Below are 16,134 nucleotides of genomic sequence, written 5' to 3' on the forward strand. Positions count from 1 at the left end.
ATTGAAGGATGAGAATGGTAGAGTATACAGTATAGTGCAAGTGATGTCCAACCAAGTGAGCATGAGTAAGTAGGAATTACTAAAAGGTCTAAGTAAAGGAAAACGTTGGGTTAACTTTTACGGCCATCTGTAACTTCATTTTATTGTGTGTTTATGTGCGTCATACTCGATTCCGAGTGACAGTAAAGTAGTAGAGGCAATACTGCACTATAGTACTGTATAACTAACTGCTCACAGAGGATTAACTATCTTTAATTGGTGATGTCTCGTGTATTCTCTGGTTTAGAATACACACTTAAAGATGTTCGTTGTTAATGCGCAACAATGCATTATAACATCATCATCATCATTCATCAACAGGGAAGAGTCTTGCGGTGGAAAGTGAGTGTCGGACGTTATTCAGGCGTGGTGCGTGCAACGCAAGTTAATCTCTTGTTCAAGTGAAACTGCGAGGTGCATGTCCCTAGCTGGATAGGTTTTATACCTTTGTATAACTGTCATTTATACATCGATTTCAATAAAGTAGGTTAGAGGCAGAACCTATCTCTGAGTTCACCAGCACTCTATCAAGCCTTGGAAAATAGATGAAGAATATCTTCTAGTAAGACACAACTACTACGATTTTTTTTTACAATGTCTCACTGATCATTCTCCTGGTATAACGAGTTTTCCCTCTTTAACAATTATTATCATTCTCCCTTTCTCTCCTGTCTTCCTACACTTCTTCCCATTACCCATCTTAGTGCACCAACTTCGCTACAGTGGCTGCGCTACATACAGTGTCTTGTTACTCCACACACCTCACGATCGTCCGAGATGCTTTCTTTACAACTCCATCTCCAAGTTTAAGTCACACATGGACGTGTGAAGAATACAGTTAGGTGCACAAAATGGTGGAGTGCATATATATATATATATATATATATATATATATATATATATATATATATATATATATATATATATATATATATATATATATATATATATACTGTAGTACCTGTGTGTAAAATGTATAACTTCCTCATAGAACTGTCATTTATTTCATCAAGCAACTCAGTAAACACCCAATACTAATAATATATGTACTAACAGTACAATACAACTAAATGCCACTGCTAATATCCATGTTAAAATCTCCAAATACTTACTCAGTGACCGGTTCACAAACAAGCAATATGTCCCACAGCATCTACAGTAGTTCTCAAGCCGAGCCTCAGTCTGAGAGAATGGGACGTTCGATTTCCCCATTACTGGTAACACGAGAAAGCACCTTAATGGGCTCACTTATGCTGCTACACAATGATGCCAACCAAAATGGTCTCGAAATTACACAGAAGGAAAAAAAATTGGCGTACGAATCACCGATAATTTGGATTGGGAGTTAAATAAGCTAGAGCCGTGAAAGCCCCCAGCCGAACCAGACCGTTAATATTGTGCTCAACTAGGAGTGAGGCACTTATTATAACCAGTCACTTGAGCACTAATTATTTTCCAAATTGGGGAAAATGATCTCTCTGGATAACAGTGATCAGCGTTTGGACAAATACCACGACCTTCTGCAGTCTACACGTGACTGCGACCCCAATCAGATATAAGCAACAAAATACAAGAATGAGAAGCCGCCAGTGGAGCTTAGATAAGACGCGTTACATGAGCCCTACTGGTATACGGCCTCAGAAGATGGATAGTAATCCACTTACGTCAATCTCCTGTCTACCAGCAGCACCAGATCCACCAGTGTTCTCTTACCATACAGGTCACATGACCTTAGGTAACTTTATAGACCACCTGGTTACTACAACTGCATACACCTATCACACACACACACACACATCGACAGTACAAAAGAGAAAGCAAAACCTCCAACGTATATGAATACCGCGGCATCAGTCATTATTATATCTCACAGGTGTGGTGTACGTCAAGGCCTGCGTCAAACACACAGCTTTAGAACGTATTCTCCCACTAGTTGAGGGGTGAGAAGTGAGGGAGTGTGGCGCGGGAATTGGGTGCGTTGGTTACGACCGAACCAAAGAGAAGGTGTCCTCACAAACTAGTGCATCTACTCTTGTTACACGCTAAAGAAACAATGTTATAAAAGCTAAAATAGTAAACTGTTACATGCTGGTAGTACAATACGCTATGGAAGCTAAATTTGCAAATTTCAATTGTTAAACGCTGATGGAATAAATTGTTACTGCTAAGGTAACGCTTTAACGCAAGTGTTAGTACTGTAGAACAAAGCCAATTAAGACAGCTGGTGGTGGTGGTTACAGTAGTAGTAGTATTAATGGAGGGCATGAGTTGCTCACCCACGCTCCACTTGAGCCAAAATAACACAGTCAATACCTCAGGTGTGACACGCTCCCATACACCGGCCTCGTGTACACCCTCCCCGTTACACCCTCAAGGTGACGGTTTGCCACCATCTATCTCCTACTAGGTATACAACCAACACCTCACGCTAACACCTGGGCGACCACAAATCAAATTAAGTGACAAAAACATTCCACAATGGGCCCTAGAAATGTGCCGAGCTACTGTCTCTTGCTCACTGATTACTATCACCTGAACTAATGTATATTTCGTGGAATAAACCTATAGATGTCTCTCACCACATGTCATGTACTGTACACTAGTCAGTCAAGATATTAATTTCGTTGTTGAACCGCTATATACATTACAACACCAACATCTGGTTATCGTAAAATTTTCAGTGTATTTGTGTGTACCTGAAACCAAATATACACCAGAACCTGTATCGTTGTATCGCTGGTAAACATGATGTAGGCTCCAGCTGGCTCAGTTGCGCTGCGACTACGTTATGTCTCGCTGTCCTCTGTAAGTTCTCTCTATTAACTAACTTGACCAGCTTAACCCATAACTGTGTTTTCTGTATCACAGTAAAGCCAGCGTTTGTATTATTGTTGTGCATCTTTGTATGTACATGTGTGCATGAGTATACAGTATATGCGTAGCTAACTTGCTACATAATCATATTTCTTCAATTTACGAATTGTGCACAAGATAAAATACATCGCAACACATAACTGTCTTCGTAAGAGGAGAAAGTGGCCTCCTTGCCAGACTCCACTCAAATGTCGTCAATTAAGTTTATCAGGCGAACTACACAGTGAAAAGCACCACTGACAGCTGCAAACATCATTACGTCTTGCAAAATCACTCTCCCTAGTAACACGTCATATTTGAGCATTTGCGATTTTTGTAAAACTGATGTGATTTAAACTAAATTATCGGGATACATATGAAACCTGTGAATTGCCGTATATAAAATTGTTGAGAAATACAAAACAATTAAATGCTTTAATTTTTATTTACGATTTATTGAAAAATTTCTCGGGGTTTACATGAAACTGTTGGTGTAATGGTCAGCATGCTCGCCTCGCAAGCGAGTAGACCCGGGTTCGATCCCCGGGCCATTTGCCTGCCTACCCAGCAGTAATTGGGAACCTGCATGTTAATCGATTTGCGGATCGTGTTCCGGGGTAATGGTTAGCCAGTGCAGTTGGCGAGTTGTCCGGTCTTCTCGGACTATTCCTTGACACTGGGTCATGCAGCTCGTTAACTCAGGGTGTGGTTGTTGTGTTGGCGACAGCTTCTACACCTGAAACAAATTCACGCCTAGGTGGCCCTTGGGCCGGCCATCCTCGTTACACGAGGGACAACCATTATTATTATAATAAGGGAACTACTGAAAGTACACAACATTTATGCAATTTTCGTGAGTGACGAGAATTTAGGTTCAGCTGGTCTGGTATAACCCAACACAGACAAAACTGAAATAGCAGCGTAAAGATTGAAATTATATAGGCTAGTACCGCCAGCCACAGACGTTTTGTTAACATTGGCAGCCATCTTGAATTTTTTCGTTTTTGCTGGATAGGAAAAATCGCCGAACCTATTCAATCATGAAAAGTTGCTCCTAAAATAATTAGAAAAAAAAGCATCTCTAGTTACTTGACGCCAGAGGTAAAATAGTAAAAATACAAATAAAATGTCAAAGTTAATTGGTAAAGTAATTTAATTTAAAACGCTGAGTCCTTACTGCTCAAAGCTAGTTTCTAATCATTATTAATTATACTGTACAGCAAAGACCACAAGACCAATACACTAACAGCATAACTGATCACTTCTCACCAACACACAAATGCCGATTACTTCCCCGTAATTTCCGGAAATAATTTTAATATATAAATACATGATTAGGATACTTATTAAGGAACTGCTCGGGGATTTACCAAGGTATGATAATTGTTGGCATGGCTTCACCAGGCGTCAACTAATGGGATTATGTGGCGTGGGCGTCACCGGATTTTAACCAAATATGGTCTATGGATATATTATCAACAAGATTAACAGAAGCGTGATATTCAACATTGTCCTAGACTTATGGTCATTAGAACTTCGTAATAGTACAATGGTGGAATTTACTTGTATTTAAATCAATCTGGTTCGTAACACTTCACAAAGGCTTGGACACCGAGTCATATTTGCCCTGACCAAAATAGTAAGGAATTTGTTTGAAATTAGGTAATATGATGCAACTGCTGCGCGAAGTGTTTAATGGAGCTGCAGCCATATTTGAGAAGCATCCTCCTGGTGTCCAAGGTGAAGACGGGATTGCAAACACCGACTGCACAAAGACTCCCCTTCCACTCATCCCTGAAACACTATAAACCCCTGCTACAATATAAAGCCTACTACACTATACCACCTACTACACTATACCACCTACAAAGACAATATACGTGAAATTGTGTATGAAATTTCAGTCAAGTTTGAGCTGAGATATCAAGTTGGCCATGCATGACACAACATGCTACGATGAATAAATTCCTTATTGACGCCTAAAATTACTTTGTTTTATACCAAGAAAAATATTTCCTGGGCTCTCCTACTAAATGCTTTGATACGATGAAGAAATTCTTTCAAGATGCCTAGAAATAATCTGTTTTTAAGAGAGGTGAACGAGTCCATCCACACCATCCTCCCATACCCAGATCCTTGAATAATTGTGAAATTACATACAATACTATCAAGTCGTTGCATGTTGCACAGGTATACCGGAATTACCTTCGAAAATGTATTCTATAAAACATCTGATATATTGTTTTTTTCCACCATTATACCAAACATGTTACTCTGCCGATTATATAATTTTTGTATCCTTGTGTTTGTTACCCGTTTGTCTGTTGAACGCTCCAAGCTGCTGTTGCCACACTCACTTATCAATTATACCCTGTAGTCCTGAGTCACCCCCTTGACATGTAATATGAAGAACGGCCCAAGGTCAAAACATGAAATAAACACTTTTTTTTTACCATAAACCCGAGAATGTTCCGATGTTGTCTTGCCTCCGACCAGATGAATGTTTTATACCCACCGTGAGCCAAGTACTGTACTGTACAGTAGTCTCGTTCAAGATTCTTCGAACACTGCTGGAGACAGCTGGCAAATCAAGACCGTTTGTTAACTACAGTACGGAGTAAAAATTATGAATAAATGTAAAAGTGATCGGTGATTGGTTACTCAGTAGCCCGTTGCTTAATTTAATAGTTGGGCTTTGTTTAGTATTATATTATACTACGTACTTAAGTAAGCAAACGGCCTATGTATACTGTATACATGCATTGCCTGTATACTACACATGGTGAATCAATGTAAACTCCTAAGACGGTTTAACTAAATGAATATCTAGCTATCTATATTTATTCATCTATCTATCCACCTAATAAATATATATTTGACAAAACGTTTTTCTTCAGCAAAACTTCTAACAATTATCTTTCAGTGTACACAAACGACCACAGTTATTAAGAGAAACGATTTTTTTTATAGTGACCAGTACACTGATAACTGATTACTGCATTATGATAACTGATTACTGCATTATTCTGTGTCCGTACATTTAGATTCCAACAAGTATATAAACAGGATAAATTACAATTATGTATAGATACCGTATTAAGAAAAAATACGTGTACAGTTCGTGGACAATGAAAAACAAAATTTGTCGTGAAATTTTGGGAAAACATGATTATGCCAAAGGGCTAAACTTTTGGTGCGCTCTGTCTTGTGGTAGGGGGCTCTCATAATGTTTCACGGGTTATATTTAATCTTCGGACAATACCGCGACATGACTTTTGTCTTTGTACACAGACAGTCATGCAAATACGAGCACAAAAGTCATTATTTTCTTAATGTGTAAACATCTGCGTATGAAGTGGAGAATAAGAACAAACATTTAAAATACTTTTGCTAAACAATTCCTATTACTATATATATTTTTCAGGTAAATGCAACTCGATATATAACACTAACATGTCTCAGAATACCAGGAGCCATTAGACGAGATGACTGTAAAGTTACTGTACAGTACATACATGAAGAAGTTCGTCTTCCCCAAAGATAACTTCATCTATCAATCAATATTTCTGTTAAATAAGGTTGAACCACCACGTCAAGCATATCTATACGAATCTATACTGCTTTAAGATATGGTTACAAATTGTTCACAGATCTCATTAATAGGACTTTGGTCACGTAGGACTAAAAAGTAACAACTCTTGGTTGGAATGAATTAGTACAGGACACAAAACCGTGTCAACAGGTTAGTCCCTCAAGTGATGACATGGGGTAAACAAGAGTAAGGCTTGTAGTTACAAGCATGTTCAGTAAACAAAGACGTAAGACATAACCAGCCTTGATTCTCTTATGGAAAAAATTAACTACATGAATCAGCCTTTAAGAGTAGACTGCAAAACGTGCAAATACTGTCATATAATTTCGGCATTTCTGTTAAAACTTAAATTCTATTTATGTAAGAGTAAATACACTCTCTTGCCTAATACTAAATGGTCTTAGATACTCGTACGTGTCCTTCACAAAAATTAGAAGCACCTTGGAATGCTCCTGGAATAACAAACAGTTGGGCGCAGCACATTCCTGTATGGAAGCGTACAAACCTTCCCCTTCAAGTTTTTCAACCACGGCGCATACAATGTATAGAAAACGCCAACATTAATCATTATAAGGTCTTAAATAAGACCTCAAGTACCTTGACCCTCAAAAACATAACAATAATATAAGCGATAATAAACTAACTGAAATACTTCATAAATACCATAAACTATTAATTCGACTAATACGAGTCATATGCTTACTGAGGTGCACAATATTTTTTTTTTTTTTTAGATATGTGAAGATTTATGGAAGAACAGGCCAAGCTCTACGCCGCAACTGCAGGCGAGGCTCTACGCCGCTACTGCAGGCGAAGCTATACGCTGCTACTGCAGGCGAAGTTCTACACCACTACTGCAGGTGAAGTTCTACACCACTACTGCAGGTGAACCAGGAAGGGGAGACGGTCCATGGTATGCCCGTTGCCCGTCCTAATCTCAAGGTTATCCAGGAACACACTGCCCACACTCAGCTTTACCCAACCAGTGTGTTTTTACTCTCGCAAAGAAATATCTTAATCCACAATACCGTTTATATTGATAACATTGTGTCTTTTTTCCCCTCGTGTTTTAGAGGCGTGTCCCGACAAGTAAAGCATGTGGCCAGTCCTTCGCGATATATGTTGACCTTCCCACCATATCGTACAATGTCCTTGTTCGGCGAGTAGCAACAGCCTAGTGTCGCTTTGGTTACAATATCTGGCTGGAGAGAACACACCCCACAACACTCACCTATACACTTACTCATGTCAAGCCTTGTGCGTTCTAATTAAAATAAAAATTAAGCCACTGACGGATAAAAATACCCGAATACTAACCAACATGTAAGATATTAGTGTCGTGATGTGGGCAATGGACAAAGACGCACGTGTACCGGGAAGACACGTATCTCCCACTAACATTCGCACTCTTTTTAAATGATCAAATGATTCTGTTCGACAAAATAATACTACTATACATGTAATAATTTATTTGCAAGCACCTAACAATTTTGACTAATGCAACGATTCAATCAAGCATTCATTTTTCCATTTCCATTTATTTTCTTGTTCATTTAGTAGTGTACATAAAGCAATGGCATTATTACAAATAGTGGCATAAGTACACCTACCAACACACACTAGGGCCAACCAACACGAGTCGTTAGTTACGACTGCAAATGCCTCCAAGCTTGACCTTCTTCCATTAATGTTTCATTCGCACATGATACTGCAGGTGGATTTTTACAATGAATTATGAGCAATGAGCAAGGAAATTTGAGGTGTGACAGACAGACGGACTAACTGGCTGATATGAACGGAAAGGCATACCTGTAGCAAACACAATTTAATCCACAAGACTTCGTTTAAAAGTTGAAAGTCGAAGCAACGAACTTCTAAAAATCTGAAGCCCAAACTCTTCCCTTATTCCACTAGTCTTACTCATCAGTTTTTTATGCATATCTTTCATCTGTTGCGTCGCCAGAGATGTAATTACCTCAATTAATTATCTCCATCTATCTGCAATACAAGTAGTGTCATCTGCATCCCTAATATTTTGTACTATTTTTACCATTATTTTTATTCCTTAATCGTTACTTACAATTTCTTTCATTAATAATTATGAATAAATCGACTAGTATGTTCATTTCTAACACTGCAGCTTCCTGGTGTCAGTAGATATCTTACAATTCTAATGCCTTTATCATTAATTTTCATATTTTTTAAAGACAACTACATTATATGTTTATTGTGTTTTACCTAATAAAATTATTTGTTCTAGATCGACAAATTATACAAATTTCAGTGAACCGTAAGTCTTCTCCCATCAATTTTTCACACCAAAGATGCCTTCCTTAGTTCCTCTTCCCTTATAGTTTTAGGATTATTCTTGTAAAATGACATGTAATAAAACTTTGTTGTTAGGTGTAGGAGGGAGTGTAGGCAGGAGGACAGTTTTAAAAGGATAGTAATGGTAATATTGTAGGCAAGTGACTTGTCAGGATACTAGAAGGACAATGTAAACAGGATGCAGTATGGTAATGTGGTTGAAAGTGTTGGCAGGACAATACAAACAGCGGTGTCAGCAAGACGGTGTTGTCAGGGCGACGTTGGACAGTATTGGGCACACGTGTCCTGAACCGTCTCGCTTCACTGTAATCAAGGACACCAACTTTTTTTCCTCAGGCCGCCTCAGTATCGCAGACTTGGTTATATATTTTTTCCAAACGAAACATTTACACCAGTACATCAAGCCTCTGTGAAAAACTCGATTTTCTTGGCCTACGTTTTATTTTTATTTGTTTTCATTAAATTGTACTGTATACCTGACCTGCGGAGATAATGAGAGCGAAGATTATGGTCCTGATACACAAATATTCTACTACCTGTACTAGAAAAAATATAAAGTGAAGGGGTCGTTGATTTTTTTCTTATCTAATAAGTTTATATCAACCAGGTAGAAATGTCGATCAACTTGTAATTAATAGTTATTACGGTCCTAGATCCCAGTTACAATTCATTCTATTATGTACATTTGGCGGTATATGGCCGTCAACATTGTCTTGTTATTCGAAAGAGCATACATTGTTACATAATGTTAGGCACACAACCCCAGTTCTTGTAGAGAATTAAAAACTAGACTATATTGTACTGTACTATCCTTGGTAAAGCTGGTTCTTGCGATGTGTTATATTTTTATTACATTCTGCCTCCTTTCTTTATTTCTGTTTCTCTATTTTGTCTTTTTTTCTCTTCCGTCCCAAAATGCAGCAATAATAATAATAAAAAAACACATTAAGATTCCAACAGTTGAATACATCACTGGCTCCCTTTAAACCAACATCACTAAGACGGCAAATCAACATAAACTACAGAGAAGCTATCGTAACTGTCTACATATTCTTATCCCAATTACAAAAGTAAAATATAACGCCTCTGGCAAATCCGGGTAACTGATGATGCCATGTAAAAACGTATTATTTCTTATGTTAGCCTTATGTGTGTTATAAGCTCTAAATATAACGTTGGAAATTCAATGGGATCCTCGTCCTGTTGCGTGTGTGGACAAAATATATGAGTGCATTGAAGGACACCGTGTAGCGTGAGGGGGAGGGGGAAGACACCTTCAACCACCCATCCAGCCCCTGGTGCTTCCTCCCCGGGGCTACGATTCTCCTTTTGTCCTCCCCCACGTGTGTCTAAGTGTGTGTGTGTGTGTACAATTTAGTATGTCCCTCCTTAAACATATTAACACTGACATTATACAGTACGGTACACTACAAATAAGCCTTGTTGGCTATCCTAGGTCGAATTGACATTTATTTTTTTACCATTGTATACCGGCATTATATAACATGTATACTGTACTCCGCGTCGTCTCTCTCTCTCTCTAATCATACAGCATGCAGTTTGGCTCCTTTTTTTTAACTAATAATTCTAAATAACAATGATTATAAATACCGTATAGCCAGATCAGGCTAACCTTCAGCACCAGTAACTTAATTCACAAATATCGCTACACCAACTTTTTAATTAAATTAGGCTTAACGTAGTACTGTAACAGTATTAGTTTTAAGTCACATTTTGTTCTGCTAGGTTTTACATGCGTTTAATTAAGTTACTTTTAGTATGTTGTATATCCATTTATATAAGGTTGTTAAAGTTAATTTTTAAGTTTGGTTACTATTTAAGTTACTATTTATTTAAGGTTGGGCTTGATAGTTTTTATTTTAGGTTAGGTTAAGTTTTGGTTATTTTAAAGTTAGTTTTTAAGCTTCGATTCTTGTGTTGTTAACTGTTTTAGCCTGAGTTACTTAGTTAAGTAACTCTTAGTACGGATGATGTTTAGTTTAAGTTACTTAATGTAGGTTATGTTTAGTCAAGTTACTGTCAGTTTAAGCAATGTTTGGTTAAGTTACTGTCCGTTTAGGTTATGTTTAGTTGTTATATTTAGTTTTAGATTAAGTTTGGTTTAAGTTACAATGGTTTGAACATATTAATGAAATACTTAAATTGATACATATACCATTTTGAGAGCTTAGAAAGTATACTGTACTTATTACCAAGTAGATTTTTAACATAACCGCTCTATCAGTACCTCTTGTGGTTATTACTGCCGTTAGTTATTTTTGTTGTTACTGACGTTGTTGTAGTTTAGAAACAACAGCAGAGTTACAGCTTACATAATTTCTAAATGCGAGCAGTACGCTATGGATGACTTGCACGTAAAAGAGACGTGCTTCTAAGATTAGGAGATGAAGTCGTTGTGTGACTTAAGAACCACCGAAGTATCACATAACATGTTGGCGTATGATGGTGGTGTCAAGTGATAACCACACCGCCACAAGTATACGACCCTCCGTGCCTATATTATATAGTAGACACACGCGCGCGCGCACACACACGTTACCACCACGAATACTTCCATCCTCACCAGCACAAAAACTACTCATATCCTCATAAAATTCGTACCTGCGTTGGTGGACTTTATAAATATGTACTTGCACAAAATAATATGGTTACTGAAGCACGTCCGCAGCAACACAACTGGCTCCCCAAACTCAAAGTATAAATTTAAATATACGCAACCAAGAGAGGTACACAGACAGGCGTGTGTGGGGGGGGGGGAGGGGAGCGCACAAGCACATCAAAACAAGGAACATGCACATACGCGCACGCTCACGCAAAGATGCAGAGGTTAAATGTCAAGTAAAGGACAACCGAAAGTTTGAAAGTTGGAAAAACGAGTTTGGTTTCGACAACAAAATAGCCACTTGGGGGAACTACGTCACAGGTCACGTGACAAATGTTGATCCTTTCAGTCCCACCAACCTCTTATGGCTCCTGAAATACCCTCCCGTAATTTTGTATTTTACATTTCCATCAGGTCTCGTTACTATTATTATCATTTAAATGATTCTTTCTGATAAGCAGAGAGATTCATAAAAGCTTTGTAGTTTCAATCTATACCGCAAGAAATTTACAGAGTAGATATGGAATGTTCCTTGTCCTCTCTATGGTGTGTCAGTCGGGGGCTGTAAATTTACGCCCTCCATCAATCAATATATTAAGATACAAATAAAAAAAAAGTAGCATCATAATTCTTGTAGTTCACAATTTTCTACTGGACAGCTATTTTCTTACTGAAGAGGCGGGAGATTAAGATGAACATTTGTATGTCTTAAGAGATTAGACGTCTCTTAATTTCAAATAATTTATTAATGTCTTGTGTATGGCCGCGTACACGCTTAATGACCATAGTGGTTGGAGTGTAGTATACAGCGCACCTCACAACTACAATTCGCTTACATTAATATTTACACGTACAGGGTATCTGAGAAGTGTTTGGTTACCCCTCGCCCTCCCCAATCTCTAGGTTATATGCGCATCTGATTTATGACTGGCTGACATTCTTATACGTTATGTCATCAGGAAATATTATCATGATGTATACTAGACAATTAATACTTAAGTGTTGTTGTCTCTCACACACACACCTCGCCTGAGTAGACAACTCTATACAGTATAATGAAACTGTGTGTGTGTGTGTGTGTGTGTGTGTGTGTTAATCATTTAATATTTATACCACTGAAAGTTTAAAATTATGGCCTCCAAATTTTCCCCAGCCAGCTATCAACATGATCCCAGGAAGCTTTCGTTGTTGGGTACAGAAAATGGTAACATGAACAATGTCCCATATATGGATTGTCATAATACTGATCCCTAGCTTATGTAATGTCCTGTCCCGGTACTTGACATACACTACGATTGGCTGTAAATAGAGGGTGGGTGTCACCTGAAAATTAGTCGCCCCCTTAATTTATTTCGCCAGATGATTCAACGCCCTACAGCTACCTAGCGGGTTAGGTTAATTTAAGTTAGGTTAGAATAATCTAGTTTAGTTAAGGTTGAGATAAGTTAGGTTTCGTTAAGTTTGGTCAGTAAATTAGATTAAGTTAGGTTAGATTGGGTTAGCGTTAGTGTAGTTAATCTTAAAATGAAATAAGCTGGGGAGGCTAATTTTCAGGTGATCCTAAAATGGAAGTCAAAGTATTATTATCGTTTTACTTCTGTTGTATAAGTACATAGGATAAGACGAGGCAGGACGGAGGCTGACTGGTCGACCACACGTTGGCTGCTGGGTAACTCAAACCAGCTTCCTCTTGTATAACCTGCGCTGCCCATCCACCACACCCCATCCCCTAGTACTCCCTCGTAACCACCTCTCTCCCCTCTTCCTGTCACACACACACACACACACACACCACATTCTCACCCGTACACAAATTCAAGCCTTAATATATATATCAATTAAACCATACACAAAACATTTCTATATCAGGTTTACATTGCAGGTGTCCAGAAATATAGAGGCCATCGATTAATACTCCTCAAGTTAAGGTCACTCGTTCCAAGTGTGTATAAGAAATAAACTTAAAAGAGAGATGGTGTGGCGAGGAGGATGGTGTGTTAAGAGAGTGAGATGAGAGATAATGGACGAGGACAGGGAGAATGGATGAGGGGTGGAAAATGTGTTGGGGGGGGGATAAAAATTACAAACAGATCTTTCGTGTGAAGGAATCAACAGCACCCCTACTGTCACACACACACACCTTCACGTATACGAGCGCCCCAGGCAGTCCACCAATCATCCTCCACTCTTACCGGACTTAGGCAACAGCGACACAACTGCTGTAATTGTATCTATCCTTCCTCTCGCCATTCTTCACCTCTTCTATTTTGTGTATTATCATGACCGTACATCATTGGCTTACTTATACGGCTTTACCTATCAATGTCTCAAACACAGGAGTAATGACATACGAGTGAGGATATCGATCTTGAAACTTGAGAATAATAATGAGGTGTCGTAACGCACCAGTTGTGAGAGCGATGTTTACCAGAGGAAGAGACCAGCCAGTGGGAACTTACCTGCCGTGTTGACATCCCAGGTGACGATCTTGGCACCCCTGGCAGCTAGCTTGAGGCACACGAGGCGACCGATGCCAGAGCCGCCGCCCGTAACTAATACCACCTGACCCTCGACGTCCTTCCTCTTGAACTTCCGGGGCACCAGAGATATGACCAGCGATTCAAGGGCATAGTATATAGAGGACAGAATGGCTCCCAACACCTCAAAGAACACCTTTATGAAGTCCAAGAACGACATCGTGGACCTAAAAACCACAACCACCACAAACGGTTTATTAGTGGTGACACTTGTACGTCTCTGACCGACAACACAACTGTGGTGGCTGAAGCGTAGCGTTGTCCTCCACCTGCTGATGCTTCCGTGCTGCTCCACTCGTCCTTGATACCTGTTGAAAGAAGACATATCCGTGTAGATATACACAACTGAGGAAATTATTCAAGTTTGTTTTGGGTTTTTTGCTGGTGACGCAACTGCTACTGTGGTGAGGGTGTGTAGGGGTGGGTGTGGCGAGGGTGTGTAAGAGTGGGTGTGGTGAGGGTGTGTAAGGGTGGATGTGGTGAGAGTGTGTAAGGGTGGGTGTGGTGAGGGTGTGTAAGGGTGGGTGTGGCGAGGGTGTGTAAGGGTGGGTGTGGCGAGGGTGTGTAAGGGTGGGTGTGGTGAGGGTGTGTGGATGGTTGGTGAGGGTGTTTAGGGGTGAGGGTGTGTAGGGGTGGGTGGTGAGGGTATTTAGGGGTGGGTGGGTGTGGAGGGGGGGTGTGGGGTGGGTGGTGAGGGTGTAGGGGTGGGTGGTGAGGGGTGTGGGGTGGGGTGGGTGTAGGGGTGGTGTGGTGTGGGGTGGGTGGTGTGGGATGTGGTGAGAGTGAAGGGGTGGGTGTGGAGAGGGGTTGTAGGGGTGAGGATGTGTAGGTGGTGGGTGTGGTGGATGTGGAGAGGGGGTGTAGGGGTGAGGATGTGTAGGGGTGGGTGTGGAGAGGGGGTGTAAGGGTGAGGATGTGTAGGCGTGGGTGTGGTGAGGGGGTGTAGGGGTGAGGATGTGTAGGGGTGGGTGTGGTGAGACTGGGTGTTGTAAAACTTTACGTGTTACCAGATATAACGTATATCATGACATGCAATTTATTTCTGGCCTTGAATCATGAGTCTTGTATTACCAGTTGTATTTTGTGACGTGCTATAAGATGTGTATTACAGTTAGAATATGTTAACGTTATTTAGAGATATGACAGAAAAGCCTATTAATTACCCTATATCATTCTGTGACTCTGGGCCTCGCTTATATCATGTAAGCTATACTAAAAAAATATATGTCCGTTGACACAGATTTCCTCACTGAAGAAATAATTTAACAGACATAACTACATTAAAAATCGTCGTCCCGTATTACTTCTTGACCATTATTACACTACAACATCCGGACACGATGATTCAACTGCCTCTGAGGTCTGAAGGTGTGTAGGACTAGTTACGTTTACAATTGTTTGGCCTCACTGACGGAGACATTTACTTGGTTCTACTATACCCCCCCCCCCAGCTACGGGGCGTGTAAATGATCCAGATAGACATGTGATCCTCATACCTGACTCCCACTCTCAATGCACACGTGGGCCTCACCCCTCACCAACAAAAAACTCACTGGTAATAAACAGTAAAAGCATTTACCTCGTTACCTATTGACCACAACATCTAGTAACAGCCAGAATGAGGGAACGAGCCAGTGGGTAGTTCATCAACCTTTTGTGGTAAGTCGAGGCTCGTGTTTCAAAATGACAAAACATCGTCACACACCCATCTCCATGACATACTGTACAGCCACAGTGATGCGAGTCATGACAGCAAGGTCGCTGCAGCAGATTGTAGCCCACTGAACTTTCTTGTGTTGTGTTGCATCATTAACATTTCAACAAAGTATGGTTCCGAACACTGTCTAAAAAACAGATTGCACTGACATCATAGCACAGCTTCTGGATTATTTTTTTATTTATTTAACCTTCTGTTATTACTGTAAAATTAGTTTATTCATTACCGCTGCTGTGATCTGTTATGGTACTCCTCTTCCCACGACAAGGACTGAAACATGTCGCTTCACCAATACATTTTAGTTTCTTTCCCCAGACATTTCAATATTTTTTTTTCATGTAGCGTTTTCATGTTCTTTGAAGAAATCAATACGCTTGCATCCTCCCCTCCCCCTTTACAATCCAACCTTTTATCCAAGAACTTCACTTTTTGCATCATTCATCCC

General features: G+C 39.8%; 1 protein-coding gene across 3 annotated transcripts in view; it reads right to left on the minus strand.

Annotated features, from left to right (window-relative positions):
* LOC121872281 (epidermal retinol dehydrogenase 2-like) overlaps positions 1–16,134 on the minus strand; it is a 42,296-nt gene that overhangs the window by 16,474 nt on the left and 9,688 nt on the right. For all 3 annotated transcript variants that reach the window (XM_042374960.1, XM_042374959.1, XM_042374961.1), the window contains exon 2: positions 13,895–14,280. In XM_042374960.1, the coding sequence (XP_042230894.1) occupies positions 13,895–14,132 (238 nt within the window). In that variant the 5' untranslated portion in view covers positions 14,133–14,280. The remainder of the gene's footprint in view (positions 1–13,894; positions 14,281–16,134) is intronic.

Source organism: Homarus americanus, unplaced genomic scaffold (genome assembly GCF_018991925.1).
Source record: "Homarus americanus isolate GMGI-L3 unplaced genomic scaffold, GMGI_Hamer_2.0 scaffold5589, whole genome shotgun sequence".
Lineage (NCBI taxonomy): Eukaryota > Metazoa > Arthropoda > Malacostraca > Decapoda > Nephropidae > Homarus > Homarus americanus.